This window comes from Plectropomus leopardus, chromosome 7 (genome assembly GCF_008729295.1).
Source record: "Plectropomus leopardus isolate mb chromosome 7, YSFRI_Pleo_2.0, whole genome shotgun sequence".
In the NCBI taxonomy this organism is placed as follows: Eukaryota; Metazoa; Chordata; class Actinopteri; order Perciformes; family Serranidae; genus Plectropomus; species Plectropomus leopardus.
In genome coordinates, this window is record NC_056469.1 from 16,601,265 (window position 1) to 16,617,533 (window position 16,269).

The window sequence follows — 16,269 nt, forward strand, 5'->3', positions numbered from 1 at the left end:
GATACTGATATCCACTTTTTTCCCCCACCTGATTTTAGCAATCATCAAGTCTCTTCTGTAGTGGAACTAACATCACATTACGCATACTCGTATCATGACGGCCCACCATCATATTGAGACATGACATATGATGCTTCTCAATGTATGTAACATTTATCACTGTGCAATATAACAAAAATATTTCTGCCTAGTTTTGTGTTTTGTACATGTTCACTTTGTCCATTCACAAAAAACTGAGTGATACTCGCAGAAATCAGCATTTCAGCTGACACTGATATTTTGCTTTCAAGCCAATATCGTCTCATACCGATGACGTGCCGTTATTATCGTGCATCCCTAGTTTAACATATACACTGTCATCAATTGTAGTATTTGTACTGCTGTCTGGTGAAAAGCACAATACATCACAGTCCATTCATCATGTGAATAACCTTGATAATGTAGCGTGCTACATTATCCCATGAACACACACGCAGTGAGTTTGAAAATATAGTTTAATACAACATATACAGAATTCTTAAAGTCTGACAAAGCTGGTAAGAACACACAAGGTAATGTGGTCAATTCCCACAGCCTCACAACAGATTCTTATCATACTAAAAACATATTTGAAATAAAAAACAAAACAAAACTATAAGACCATAGCTGGTTATCCCACCAAACATGGGTAAACCATGCACAAACATTTTGATTTATTAACTTTATTGATTTACATGTTCTATAACGACTGCAGGGGCATCAATATTAGGACTGTTTACAGTACTGACAAATGAAATCCAGCTTAATTATGATGCATGTTTGTTGTCTAGACAGCTTTCACTTCCGTATTTTCAATAGCTCGGAGAAAGGAGTAAGCATCGTGTTCCTGCGCAAAGATCCTAAACAAGCTAATGCTGTTCAAACTGGACTGATTTTAGGCGCTTGGTCCATGGTTAACATAAAATGTGACGTGCACACCAGATGTTCCTCTCTAAGTTTGGTCAAGTCTTAATAGGGACAGATGAGGTCACTTGGTAAATCATTTCGGCTGGTTTGTCTGGTCCGCTTTCAACTATGTAACAATCATCCTCCATATCCACTCCTGCTATCCCATTCACAGGAACGGCCCCTTGCCCTTTTTCCAGATCGATGGTGATGACTTGGTTTTTCATTATGTTAGCAGGAACCCCAAGTTTTCTCTCCCCGTTCATCTGAGCAGGATTTGAGCTTGCCACTGGTGTTACCCTTTTTATTTTGAAGTGCTGTTTGCCACCTTGCACGTGGTGTGCCATAAACTCCTTTGCTTTAATACACTTGTGCCTCTGGAGCAGGTGAGCAGTTTCAAAAGGAAGATGACAGACTCGACATGGGAACGAGGCAGAGGATGTCTGCACTGGTTTGCTCCATACACCTGATGCATACTTAGTGGCCATGGAGGAAGAGACTGGAAGCCCCCGACTGCTTTTGTTGGATGCACTGGGATTCTGACTCATCGATGGAAGGAAAGCATTCATATAAGGCCTGGACGCACTGCGATTCTGATTCTTCACCTGCAGGGACGAAGAAGCTCCCGATCCCTGATTGATTTTACTGTATGTAATCATTTTTGGATTTTTCTGCAGGTTGGAAATCATGAAAGGTGCATGATTGCCTTTTCTGGCTGCACTGAGATTCTGACTTTTCATGTGTAGAGAAGAAGTGGTCCAAGCACCCTGGGCACTCAGATCCCTTTTTGTACTGGTATTAATTCGCTTCTTAAAACCCAGCGGTTTCGCAGTGATGAGTCTGAATTTGGTGACAGAGTTGGGCCCATTACAAACATGAAAGCGAGGCACCATCTTCTTGCTGGAGAGCAGCAGCCCACATCCTATGCAACCAGAAACTTTATCTGTGACATGAGAGCTGTGATGGTGGACGAGATCAGTCTTTGCCATAAAACACTGCCCACATTTACCGCAAGCGTAAGGCTTTGACTTGTTAAATTTGCGAACTGTTTGCAACAAGACGACAGGCTGGTAAAGTGTCCAAAGATCCACTGTCGGTGCACCTACACCTGCAAAAATATTCTGCATGTCTTGTTCACGAGGGATAGGATTTGGGAGCAAAGATGTTTGTGACACGGGTCGGTACGACTGAGGCACTTTTGAAATCTGCACAGACTGCATGGGAACTTGTGACATATGGGCTGGTGTAATGGGGACTTGCAGCATGGGCTTCACTGGCAAAGAAATTGAGGATACATTAGCCGATTTAGGCGCCTTCCAGACGACCTCACCAGTCTGTAGTCTTTTCAGCTGCTCCTCCTCTTCTATGCGTTTCTCAATTCTGCGCTTCCTAATTGTTCCATGATCTAGCACCTGGTGCCCTGGTTCATGTGTGGTGCTGTGCTCCAGCATGTCTTTGTATTCAGCAAACTCAGTGCCACAGGAGCAGATGTGACTTACAGCGGGACAAAAGTGCTCCTCCAGGCATTTCCGATTTGCAAATATCTGCTCACAGCTGAAGCAAAACCGCCCAGCGTTCATCAAGTCTCTGCCCAAGCCATCCTCCAGGACATTTTGTAGTTTATTCATCCCTCTCTCCATCATCAGGCTGGTCATGGATGTCTTCACAGTTTAGAGCCCCCTGGAGCACATTTCCTGTTGAAGACAAGTGTTGGAATCTGTGCAATCATAAACCAAAACATTGCTAAAAAGACCAAATATTTGGTTTGGACATAGCTCATTATGTCACAGTGACTGATGCTACCTGACTCAAGAGCTAGGGATGCTAACAGCTACATGACACCACTCGACAAGCTTAAGGGAGACTAATGTAAATTTACAAAATCACTTGCAGCTTCATTTGTACATTTCCTCGTCCCTGACATAAAGCCAAAACTCCTGAGAAAACGCGTTATCAGATTATTTCCTGTCATAACGGTACAGCCCATAGATTGTGACATACATACCGTAACGTCAACAGTCTAATTCATACGGTGACAGATTTAATATACTACTGTTTTATACTGCTCAGTATTTGGAAAAACATGTAAGATAGTCCAATTTCACAACACTGATATGTTGTTAAAACCGCTTTTGCCTTGTTACAAACCCAACGTTATAATGCTAACGCTAGCATCTACTAGCTCCTGGACAATACGGTTAGCTTACCTTCACATGAATGCCAAAGTTTCTCCGTATTATTATTCTGGTAATGTTTTATCCCTGCAACAAACTGCAAACAGCTTGTCGATTGACGTTTTGTGGGACATTCACAATCGAGCTAGCTCGCCGGTATTTCAAAGGAGTAGGTGGCAGCTAGCCTATTAGCTACACCGAGAGCCAGGAGGAAAGACCCCACTCTTCTTCTACGGATGGCGCGCTTCGACAGCAACACTTCCGGCTTGGGCGCCATTCTACTGACACATATGGGCCGGAGTTTCTGATTCACCTGAACATTATTAGCATAGCAGTTTGTTTTTTTTTTAAATTGCAAATAGTCTGTTAATATTCTGGAAAAAAAAACGTGTAGCAACAGACACGACAGAAATACTTTCAGTATTAGAAATATCCGAAATATTCAAATGAAAATGTTCGCTTACCTTTGCCTATCACTTTTCTCTATTATTATTATTATTATTATTATCACATCCAGTGTGAAAAATCATATCACTTAAAATGTTCACCTAATATCCTCTTCTTTTCTTTTTTATTTTTTTTAAGCTTTAAAAATAGATTTGTGTAGATAATGTTTTGTCACATATCCTATTTCCACTCACATGGTTTCTTACAATTAAAGGAAAAAACTGCTGATTAAATCTCTGACATGGACAGTAAGTGAGAGATTATTTATTATTATTATTATTATTATTATTATTATTATTATTATCATTGTTGTGATTCAAGACTCTAGATGGGCTAATGTATACTATGTGCCTGTATTATTAATTTTGCTATTCTTTTTCTTATTGCTGTATTATAACTTATTGTGTACATGTGTAGGTTTGTAAATATGTATATAAGTATACGTATGTGTATGTGGTTGCATGTATGCATATATATGGGTAAATATAGTGAGATAAGAATATTGTACATGTTATCATTTTTATTATTATTGTGTACATATGTGTGTATAGTGCAATTAGAATATTATAGATACTAATGTTATTAATATAATAATTATTATGTGCATGCCCTGTGATATCTACTGAGTGAATTGAGAGCCTTCACTGTATGATTGTGTTTATGATTTTGACTGTTGTGTTATGTGTTTTTTGTTGGGGCCCCTCTAAAATGAGACGGTTCATCGCAAGGGGCTACCCAGTAATAAAGTTGAAACTTTTGGTCTTGGGTGATTTACAGTAGAGGAAGGCTTGCTCTATTTTAAACAAATATTGTATCCTTCAAGATTTTTTAATTAAATGTACCCTGCTAAAGAAGATTTGGAAAGATTTAAGATAAATAACGATTATTCATGCTATTTATAATTCAGACAGAGAAACAGTATTTCATTTGTTCTTTAATTGTGACTATTCAAGATTATTCTGGACATACATTATATACTGCAGATATGTGTATACTACAGTGCGTATTAACAGTGAAATTATCGCCTCTGTTTTTTTTCTTATCGTTTTTTTAAAAAAGGATAGTGATGTGGTTTACTATGATGATAATAGTGCTGTAAAACAATGTAAATACCACAACACTATTTAGAAATATCATGGTAGTTTTTAAACACCATGATGATATTTGTGGGGGCTATTACAGTCACGGTCTACTCAGTAACTACAAGTCAGTACGTTTTTGGTTTGACTAATTAGAGCTTGGTTCTGTGTGGTGTTTTTCTGCTTTTGTGGTGATTTTGGGATGTGTTATTTTTTGTGAGGAAACAACCTGTAAAAAAATGCTTTAAAAATAATAATGAAAAGAAAGCTGCAGCTTTGGCTACAGCTTATTGGGATCCTAATAAATGAAATGAAATAAGCAAACCTTTATAAATAGGAAAACCACACTAATGTACAGATTAATGGATTTGATGTGATGTTATACTTTGTTCTATGGGATGGAGGGCAAAATGGCCAAATTATTCAGCTTCTGATCACTCCCTGGTAAATTCCACATCCAAAAATCGAAATGGTCTGACTGCAAACCCCGCTTTAACATATTTATTGTTGAACTCAGTATGGCACCTTACTTGAAAATGTGAAGAACAAAAGGGCTTCAAAGGCTTTCAAAGGAAGGAATATTGATTTCACAGTACTAGTGTTGGTAGGCAAGTTATTTAATGGTCTTCTTTACCTCTGAATAGTTTCTATCAGGATGTAACACCTGGGGATTTTGCAAAGTCTTTGGTGCAACAACCTCTCAGGTTACGTACTGCTTAAATCTCAGCTAAGGGTAAATATCCAACAATTGCCCATGATGTCCTCAAAGCCCACTAAATTCAGTTTATTACACATATTGTGCATATCAGTACACTTCCAGACCCTTACTGACTTACTTACCCACAACGAATGTTGAAAAAGGTTCCTTTACATCATGTCATGTTGATCATTACATTTCTTTCAGATTTTTTTTAATAAAAAAAATAAACTCTAAATAAATTATTACTCCTAGTCTAATGCAATGGGTATTTTGCTCAGAAACCTTACTTTTTAGTAAGACCATGGCTAAATTAAGCTGCTAAGGGCTGTGCTAAAGCTCCTGCTTCATAAACTTGGTGCAATATGTAGACCTAAGCTGGAATATGGACTGGCAACTGATATGCTTGGTGGTAAATTGATTTAAATATAAAATGACATAAAAAGTATAAATAAAACTAAAATTGACACGGTCTTCGAAACAGGGGCTCATGATCAGGTAAAAGAGTATGAACCAGCTTAATGCCCTTACCATGTCAGTTGATGCTTTAACTGTACATGTTCCTGAATATTCGTAGCAGTCAGTTTGCATACTGCCCAAGGTAAATATACCCCACCAACCCAAAAATGCAAACCATGAACTCGTAGAGAAGTACTTGGAAATGAAATCCTTCTGTAATTAACCGCACATTAAAATATTGTGAACATAGCAAAATACTTATGACTCTACTTTTTTAATGGATGAGACATTTGTATTAAATGAAAAAGCCTGTCTCACAAAAACAATTAAAAGTTATCTGGATAACTCTGATGAGTAAAAGCAAATACATAAACATTAGTAGCTTTAAAAAGACTTATTCCAGGATTCGATGGCTTACTTCAAAGCATTTCATATTAGAGCCCATAACACACACATTGATATAGTGACATATTTCATATACTGGTATGTTTATTAACACCAGGAACAACAACAAGCTACATCACAAAATCTGTGATAAAAGTTTGATTACCAAATACTCAGAAACATTTACAGGCTAATGAGTCTATGTAGTTACATAAGAGTAATGCATTCACCTGAGAAAAAAAAATATTTGCCCTCTCTCCGATATGAGAACATTGTCTCAAACATTTCTGAATTAACAGAATTATTTTTTATTAGATTATAATAATCTCACTTAAAAAAAAAAACAACAGAGCAGAATCATTTTTCTCAAGTGCATGTATTATACTTCCACATGTAGACCTAATAAAGGGATTGATTTAAAAAGAAAACATATGTACATTATACAAAAGTTTTTTTTTTAATAGTGGCAAGCTTCTATAACACACCCTCAGAGTAGCTTTAAAAATAAAAAAACATGTGGTTGTACAGTGTCAAAATAATTTGAGCATAAAAAACAAATAAACAAGTAAAGTACGATTGGCACATGTGGACGGAACAAACTACTATAAAATGTGGTCTGTTTTTGAATGCACCACTCCCATGTTAGCCTTTTTCTTTTCAGAAAAAAAGTTAAGTGTCATTAAGCTGTCAACTGTTCTTGTGTTTGTGGCTTGGTGTCTCCAGCCATGATGCGATGAATCCTCCTGCGGTGGTTCTTGAGTGATTTCAGATTTGGGTATGTACCCTGACAGACATCACAGCGATATGACTCAGACTGTTTGTGGGTAAGCAGGTGTTTCTGCAATCCGTCCATGGTGCCAAACCAGCGAAGACAAACGGGGCAACGCACAGGCTTGATGGCGGGCTTGCATGCCCCACTCCTCTGGTGAAACATAAGACTGATTGTGTTTGGGAAGTCAGAGTTGCAGTGGGAACAGTTATGGGTTTTGGGTGGGTTTGTGGCATTTGTAGCCCGTCCACCTTTGCATCGATTCCAGGATATGTGCCTTCGGAGGGAGCAGCGAGTAGCAAAAGTGTTGCCACATCGTGTGCATACAATCCGCTGCTGCTTCTTTGTTGGATTTGGAACCTGCTCTGTGCGTAGCTGCTTCTGCGGAGGCTGATGCACTGGCGGAGATGGCTGCCGCTGAGGTTGCTGCTGAAATCGAAGTAGTAAAGGTTGTGATCGCTGTGGCTTTAGTCCCTTCAGGAGCTGGTGATGAGGATGCATGTGGATCTGCAGATGAACTTCGTAGTCTGCCCAGGAACTAACGGTCTCGCCACAAGTTGGACATGTGTAGGATTCCTGCGCATGCTTCTGCAGATGCTCCAGGAGAAGCCTTGGAGATGTAAATCCAACCCCACACTCACATGTCACCCTTCTTGGAAGTACTGAGGGCAGTGACATGATGCCCCAGTTGCCTCCATCATCCTCCTTGGTCTGACAGTCTGTTGCATTGCCCGACATACTCTGCTGCACAGTCCCTCTCTCCACCTGTCCACCATCTGTCATTGTTCGTTGCAACTGACATTTTTTTCTGTGGACCATCATGTTATCTTTGCGGTTAAAGGTCTTCCCACAGACAAAACAAGGAAACATTGGTTTCATGCTGTTGGCAGATTGTAAAGTGGCACCCTGACCACCACTCTGTCCTACAGTCCCGATTGCACGTGGCCTAAATCCACACAGTCGTAGGTGGCGTCTCAAAGTGGACGGCCGGCTGTAGGTTTTCTGACACCTGTTACAGGGGTAGCGTTTTACGCCATCTCTGACAAAATAGCGCAGGCTAGAGAGTGCTGCGGCTTCGCCTGTCATAGACTTCTTCACCTCTCTATTGTTAACAGCTGTCTCTGTAGAGCTCAGCACCTCCATTTCATCATCCAAGGGCATCGTCCACTGCCCTTCATCACTGTCTTCATCATCATCAGCTGCTGCATCCCAGCTGTTTTCTTCTACTTGCTGGGGTGAAATCTCACTGAGAGAGGTATCTGTGTGCTGCTCCATCATGGACGCTTTGGAGTAGAATGGTGAGAAGCTTTTTGCTGGATGAGTCCAGGACACCTGTGAAACTGGGGACTCTTCAGAATTTGGAGAGGTCACCTCTACCTTGATATGACCAGTAACTTCAGTGCCCACACCAACACTCTTGGCAGTGTGAGATCCAGCTTTAAACCCCGCATCTGTTTTGATTTGACAGTTTGATCTCAGCTCTATCATTCTCTGAATGGAAGGATTGGTCTGCGGAGAGGGGGCTGAGCGCGGGCCCTGGCACCTGTGCATTTTGAGGTTCCACCTCCGTGCGTAACTGTGCTTGCACAATGGACAGAAAAAAACTTTTTTTGAATTGTTTAGACTATGGAATGGCACTATTTTTTGGGCAAGTGGTAACTTTTTCTGAAGGGAGCTTGATGGCTGTATTGTCTTGTTTCCTAACTGAGGGCATACGTGATTGTCAGGTAAAGGCAGCCGCCCAATGATCAGCTGTTTGCAGCGACGGCAGCATTTAATCCTCTCTTTTTTGTGCAAGAAATGATGCTCTGTCAGTTTGTCCAAGTTTTGAAAGACCCTTCGACAGCGGCCACACTGATATCTCCCATATGTGCCATTACTGTTAGCATCCATGAGCTTCTGACGGGTTTCAAGAACCACAACAGGTGAGAAAGTCTTAGTCAGAGAGACAACCTTTTTCTTACTGGACTCAAGAATTCTGCTGATGGATGGAGCTTTAGTCTTTATACCGGGTTTTGCAAGCAACCGCCTCAATTGTGCAATAGAGAGATCGTTGATTGGAGACACCTCTGTTTTTGCTGCTGGTGTTATATCAACAGGGAAGGCTTCTTGTTTGGGGGTTATAATGTTATTGTTTTGAGTCTGAGACAAAGGTTGTGAAAAATGCTTCATGTACGCCGATGCCACCATCTTCATTAGGGAGTTATTTCCGGGCAAATTCTCAACCTTTTTGCTACCGAGAACAGCATTGGTTTTGTCTTGCAAATCCATGTCCTCTGCAGTCTGTGGTATTTGCTCTGCTGTGGCTGACATCTCCCCAACAACACTCTTGAGTTGTTTCTCACTGTCATGTTGAGGAGGTGTACACTCGCCTTGAGGAGTGGTTACTATGGCAATGCCATCCTCTAGGCTTACATCTGCTTTATGGTCTGTTAATGTGGGTAGCTCGACAGCTGGAGACCTTGAGGTAGAGGGGGAACTAAGGACCAAACCAGGATGGGTTGCAGTTGGAATCAATGATATATGCCTAGAGGGTAAAACTTTATCACACCCTGTTCCACTGGAGAGAACACTATTACTATCCACAGGTTGCAGTAGCTGTATTTGAGAGACGTGCGATTGCTTATGCTCCAGCATAAGACTGAAGTCCTGAAACTCCTCTCCGCAATCACAAATATAAAAAGAAGGTGAAGAACACCCAGGCGATAGTGTCTGTGGATTGGGGTGCTCACTGGATGAGTCCATACTTGACAACAGTGTTTCATGTGGGCTGTTTGGCTGTGGAGGGGCAGGGCCCTTGGAGACTGCACCAGCATGAGTTGCCTGATGTACGAGCAAGGAGGCCAATCCAGTGAAGGTGGCTGAACATGCCACACAACGATACACTTTGGGGGATGAGGTACTTCCCTGTAGCCCAAGCATTGTGGCAGCCACACGTGCGCGTCGATCTGGGTTTTGTGGTCATGCAAGGAAGTCTCCTGTAAATCACACACGACATACACAAAAATAATGTTACCAAGTGAAAATGGACACCCAGAATTTGCACATGAACTGAAAATATACAGTTTTCAACCTTAAATCTTCCTACTCAATCTATTGGCATGCACTATACTGTCTCCTTCATTTCACTGTTAGATGTGTTACTCGTTTTTAAACACGGTATGAGGTTTATCAATGAAAAGCAAAGGAATGCAAATATGAGAAAAGTAGTCATACTGTGTTCTTTTCAGAAAATTGTCCATTTGTATTAAACTATATAACAAGTAGGGATGTCCTGATCAAGTTTTTGACCCTGATCTGAATCATTTGAGATTGAGTATCTGCAGATACCAAGTCCCGATCTGATACTACCTGAATAATACAGCTGCACAATGCACACCCCAAGTACTTTAAAGTTCTTAAAATGAATTCAGTGTGTATGCTTGACAGTTTAATAGCTCTGCAATGTAATACAAGAAAAAAATGAAAAAAAAAAAAAAAAATTCAGAATAGTTCCTTAAGGGTTTTTATCTATACAAAATAACAAAGTAAAAAAACAAAATTTTTTTTTTTCAGAATTTGCTCTCAAATCCACTTAGTGTATCGCTGTAATAAAAGTACAGAACATTCTTAGTAAGAAATATAATCACACACTATACTGTGTATAGTGTTATAGCTGAACTTTATCATTACCAGTCACAACAAATAAAAAGCATTCACAATTATTCTTGTTACTGCAGTAAAACTAGTTTACTAAAAATGAACAAAAAAACTTCAATTCCACTTGAAGTGGTGTAGCAGCTTAAGTTGAGCATGAAAAAAAAATCAGTTCCCACTTATTGGAGTGGCAGCATTACAATAAATTAATATGAAATATATCCTGAAGATCTGCCACAAATTGTGCTCTCCATTTGAAACACCTGTGTAACAGCAGATGTAAACAAAGGATCAGGTGGGGCACGTGCTCAAAATAACCAATCTCGATAAATTAAAAAATGTGTTGATTGGGCCTGATACTGATCCTCCCGATTAAGACATCCATAGTTTTAAACATGGTCTGATGTTTATCAATGAAAAAGAAAAGGAATGCAAATGTGACAAGTAGTTATATGCTGTGTTCTTTCCAGAAAATTGTTAATTTGAATGAAAATATATAACAAGCAATAGCTTGCGTAATGCTTGAGACTTAAGAATTTGTCATTCCTAAAAAACATTGCTAGGTTGAGATTTAGCAAACAGCTGGAGCTATGCTTATTCAGGTGCCTCTGAAAGAGCCCTAAACTGTAAGCAATATGAAGAAAAGCCCATGCTTAGTCAGTGCTGTTTTGGCCTGCATTTTCTCTCTGCATCCATCTCCACAGAGCACCTGAGAGATGCCCTGGATTGCAACATGCAGAGTCACAGCCCCACCTGGCTGCAGATTTACGCCACATTGCCGCTGGCTTGATACAGCATGCTTGAGCCTCACCCTGACCATGTGCATTTCTACTTTGTCCTTACAGGAGGGAAAAATCATTCAGACCTGTGATAGAGATCTTGCTTCTGAGCAGGATCAAACCATGAGAGTCTCAACCAAGCTGTGTTGTAGATTAATCCTGCCTATGGAAGCTTTGAATTGTCCTCTTCAAGACTTGCCACTCGCAGAGGACAATGCCACTTTTTCTGCCTTTTTCCCTCACCAAGGGTGCTTTCAGGCAGCTTTAGGGAGCAAGCATTATCAATCTACTCGACAAGGGTGAATTCAACCACAAGTGCTTTCCCTGTACGCATTCATTTTCTGTCTCCATCACTAGCAGCCAGGAGCTTCCAGGAGACTACATTTTTCACCGAGCAAAAATGACTCTGTCTCATCAGACTTTCACATGCCTCAGGTAGCCAGCTGGAAGGAGACAAATTACCACGAGGAAAAGTATCATGGTGGTGGTAAAATAAAATAAAATACAAAAATAATAAAATAAAAGAAAAGAAAAAAAAAACTACCTTTGCTTTAAGATTTTTTCCACATGTTGTCATGTATGAAAAGACCCCAAAATTGACACAGTGAGCATTCATTAACTACTTGATTACCATACGAGAATGCTTTCAACAGCAGCTGTATAGAAATATCTCTGTCACAAGCTTTTTGATAGAATGCTTTTTATGCTTTCTTTTGTGCTTTTGTCTTTGTAGTTGGTGGTCATGTCATTGCATAATCCAATCATTACTGCTATTATTTTGTCTTTATATAGAAGTATCAGGTATAAAATGTGGTGGAAAGACAGAAAATATGTTTTCTTCAACTCTACTCTGATGAGCGCAGCTGGTGTTTTAAACAATAATGACAGACTAAATGAAGACTTGTAATATAACTTTCCCCTTGCTCTGCTTATGAAGCAATCCACACAAAGTATCTTTGAGTCATTTTGACATCCATCACTTGCCTAACATACTAAAGAGATTGCTGTGCAAATCAAACAATAAATATCAATATATACGTACGCTATATACATACACTGTATATATCTCCATACAGTGAACTTTTAAGTACCTCTAACTATTGAACAAAGAAACAGTGTCAATCAAGTTTTTATCTAAAATCCCCCCAAAATCCAAGTAATATGTGAAGCCAAATTATATAAATTAATATTGGACTTACAATTAAGACCACGACTTCCTGCAAAACAGGAAGGACATACTCTACAGAAAGATAATATAAATAATTATTCAAAGTGTGTTGAGTGTTAAGGTCCTGCCACCTGTGTCCAGTGTTTGCGTCACTTCAAGATGCTCCACTAGTTTGAGGAGGAATGTCAACAGTCTGCTGCACTGATTTCTCCTGTAGCACACTGGGTACATTGTGAATGTTTCAAGGATATTATGTTCACATGATAATTATGGTAGATTTTAGGTGACATTAACATTAATACATACATAACTGGTAGTGTTCTTGTACCACAAATACATTTGGAGTTTTAATAATTTTGTTAGTCTGGATTTGCTTCTATTGAAAATTTTAGTCATTTGGGGGCATGTTTGGACCTCTCTTTAGGATTTGCTTTGGTGTTTTGGTACATATGCAAGATAGATAAATATAATAGAAAAAAAATACTAACTTTCTTTTTTTCAAATACTATAAAGGATGTGCAGCTACTGTTAAGATAAAAAATTCAAAATTTCTTGATTGATTAGGGACTGTTTATCATTTATGAGAGGGGAGGCGGTGGTGCAAAAATGGGGAAGGCATGTCAAATATTTTTTTAAGCACTGGCGAGAGACTTATTTTTTCTATTTTTTTCTCTCTATTATTTTTTAAATTTGTTTTAGTGGAAGGGCTTAAAGCTTTAAATAGATGTATTTTGTATTTATGTTACCATCAATTTTCAAAGAAAATATTTTCTTTAAAAAAAAATTAACAAAAATTACATCATTTATTATTGCCAGAAACTGTAAATGCAGAAATTACTGCTGCTTTTTTAAATTTCCAATGGTCCTTGAATACATTATGTGGGAGGAGCTTCTGAAAGAAATAAACATAACTAAGTATAAGCCTAATACAGTGATATTTCATCAAAATCCATTTATTCTACATGTCTCGCTCAAAATTTCACCAAAAATAAACCATTTGCGCAAATGAACCAGGATGCAAGACAAGGGGTGTGTTAAGGGAGTGGCCTGTGGTGGCTTGAGCCACCCATGAAATCTGATTGGCTGCTCCACTTTGACTGGCTATTTGCCAAGTCAGATTGATCTGTTTGATGAGTAAATTGATTTGTATTTATAGGTGCAATTCATTCTTAAACTTAACAATAAACTGAAGTTTAAGACACTGCAATGTTAGTAATTAAAGTATGTATGGATAGTGGAGACAAAAATGAGAACTGAAGCTATACCAACACTTTTGTCCGCAGTAATGCTCATCTCTCTTGCCATCCCAGCATAAGTAATTGTCCCACTGAACAAGTTTTTTTTTTTTTCGATTTCAGGATTTTGTCTTAATCTTTCCACTTTCAAACATCAAATGGTAAATGTTTAATATCTAACAACTAATTTATGGTGGAGGGAGGGTCAGGCATTTTCTCCAAGTCAAATGAGACTTGTGACGTTAGCTTTGGTATGGATAAATAAAAACAACAACACAAAAACACCCCAGCCACCCCGTACTCTGATAAATAAAGAACAGTCCCTAAATCTGAACATCTTAAATCGTGTGAACGGCGAGGTTAGATTTATTTGCAGATTGCATTATCTGCCTGAGCAGATGACAGCAGGCTAGCCCGGACCACACACCACCATTGATAAGCAATCGCCACCACATTACTGGAGAGCTGAAGCTACGCTAGCATGCTAATGCAGCACACATTGCTAAGGAATACAAGCATGTTTCTTTTCTTTTTTTCTTTTTTCTTTTTTACTGATAACACACTCTGCTGTCACATAACACCGTTTTTACAAGCTCTGACATGAAGCTAACGAGCTTCTCACATGAGTACTATTTATCTGTTTGCTAGCTTAGCATATGACCCCTTCATGCACAACTCCTCACTCCTCCTCAGAAACCTCAAACGGGCTGCTAGTGAAAGCTAACTAGGGGAAGGTGGTCGGGAAGGCCGTTGATAGGTGGAACTAACGCTAGCAAGCTAGCTACCATGACCTATGGAGAAGCTTCTGCACAATAAACAGACGTTTTTTTTTTATTTTCATATACTCACCAGCCTCCGGAGCGTTATTCCCCAATGTACAGCCACAAAGACTGGGCGGGAGAAGACGAAATGAGTCCGCAGACATCGGTTCAGGCAGCGGCCGTAAACTCTCAAGGGAAGAGCGGCTCTGCTCGACTCTACAGTGAACAAATGTGATGCTGTGCCAGGAGGACGAGCACCGAGCCGAGGGCTGCAGCTGCGGCAGGCGCGGAGGGAAAAGACACAGCGGGTCAATGGCGCATGCGCAATAACCCAAACATTGCTGCGCCGCGGTTTGGCGCTGCGGGCGCAGTTAAAACTGCAGGTCATGTGAGGCGCCCTGAAAAACGCACCAGTGGTGGACTAAGTCAATAAACACAGACAACTCTATTACTTGAGTTGAAGAATAGATAGGATAAATATTACACCAGTACAAGTTAAAGTTACTGAGTCGAAAGATTACTTGAATTAAAGTCCTGCTCGAATTTTAACTGGAATAAATCGTAGGTAACACATCACCCCAATTCTTGCCGCCCTCCATCGGTTGCATGTTAATTTTAGAATTGATTTTTTGATCCTGTTTATTACTTTAAGGTTCAGCATGAAGTAGCCTTAACCTATATATCTGAACTTCTGACATCATATGTTCCTGGTCTTGATCTGAGATCCGCTAGTCTACCCTCACTAGTTGTCCCAAGGTCAAGGATAGCGACTAAAGGTGACTGGGCTTTTACCGTCAGGGACCCTACCCTCTGGAACCCTCTACCTGTCTTTGAAACTGTTCCCTATCACGGAAATGCACTATAAAGTGTGTTTGCCATTTTGTAATAGTGTTCAAAATAAATAATGGCATTCTTGTGCATTTGACATTATCATGTTACAATTTTTAAAAAATTAAACTCACATCACAACAATTTTACATTAGTTGCATATATGTGTGTGCAAGTTCGTTAATTTATGATATTCCTCAATATGTGTTTGTGCATAATCTTTGGTGTGTGTTTGTAACCTTTGTTTGTGTTTATATTTATCGACTAATGATTACACTGTTAAGATTCACTCTTTAAGATGGGGATCCCAGTACAAGTAAGGGCTCCATAATTTCAGTGTACAATATGTCTTAGTGGTGCACACTATGACAAAACTAATTTACAAAGCGTTAAATTACCACAGACCAACTGCCACATGGTGAACCTGCAGTCCCCAAGCCACGTGAAGGTTCTGGGGTCTTAGGGGCCATGCTTGCTTAGCTGATGATCCAGCCTCATAAAACTTTGCCAATCTGAAGCCATTGTTCTTTCATTTAAAAAAATGGCTGTCTGCCCCAACTGGATGAGTTCAAGTATCTTAATCTTAATAACTGAGGTTAAGTTTTGAAAGCATAGCTGCACTTCAGCAACAAACAAAAGAGCCATACTCCAGTGCTGTTTATCTTTATGTAGTAGAACCAGGTGAAGTTTTTGATTTATATACAACTGTGCTTAATTACATAATATAAGCATGTCACACATAGATGATAGAGACTGATAAATAGATAGTGAAAGAAAGAAAGAAAGAAAGAAACATACATAACAATGGATAGAGATTGTATAACTCCTCTCTCCAGAACAGGAGATGAGACTGAACAATTTACATTTGTTCCTGAAGCCCCTTGATGAAAAACCCTCTTCTGGCTGATTCGAGAGCTATGAAGTGGTTG

The 16,269-nt window shown here is 39.5% G+C and overlaps 2 protein-coding genes across 2 annotated transcripts; both read right to left on the reverse strand.

The window, feature by feature from the left end:
- Positions 1-476: 476 nt before the first annotated feature.
- LOC121946094 lies at positions 477-3,333 on the reverse strand. The gene is made up of 2 exons (XM_042490523.1): positions 3,132-3,333; positions 477-2,618 (listed from the first exon to the last, which is right to left on the reverse strand). The coding sequence occupies exon 2, from the start codon at positions 2,577-2,579 to the stop codon at positions 981-983; it is 1,599 nt and encodes a 532-aa protein (XP_042346457.1). The 5' UTR covers positions 2,580-2,618; positions 3,132-3,333; the 3' UTR covers positions 477-980.
- A 2,658-nt stretch (positions 3,334-5,991) lies between these two features.
- Positions 5,992-14,795, reverse strand: im:7147486 (zinc finger protein Xfin). Its single transcript, XM_042490506.1, has 2 exons — positions 14,601-14,795; positions 5,992-9,911 (listed from the first exon to the last, which is right to left on the reverse strand). Exon 2 carries the CDS (start codon positions 9,853-9,855, stop codon positions 6,844-6,846), a length of 3,012 nt encoding a protein of 1,003 aa, XP_042346440.1. The 5' UTR covers positions 9,856-9,911; positions 14,601-14,795; the 3' UTR covers positions 5,992-6,843.
- Positions 14,796-16,269: the final 1,474 nt, after the last annotated feature.

Bases quoted from the DNA above. Each gene is read 5' to 3' on its own strand.
- LOC121946094 (XM_042490523.1), bottom strand. From the start codon at position 2,579: ATGACCAGCCTGATGATGGAGAGAGGGATGAATAAACTACAAAATGTC.
- im:7147486 (XM_042490506.1), bottom strand. From the start codon at position 9,855: ATGCTTGGGCTACAGGGAAGTACCTCATCCCCCAAAGTGTATCGTTGT.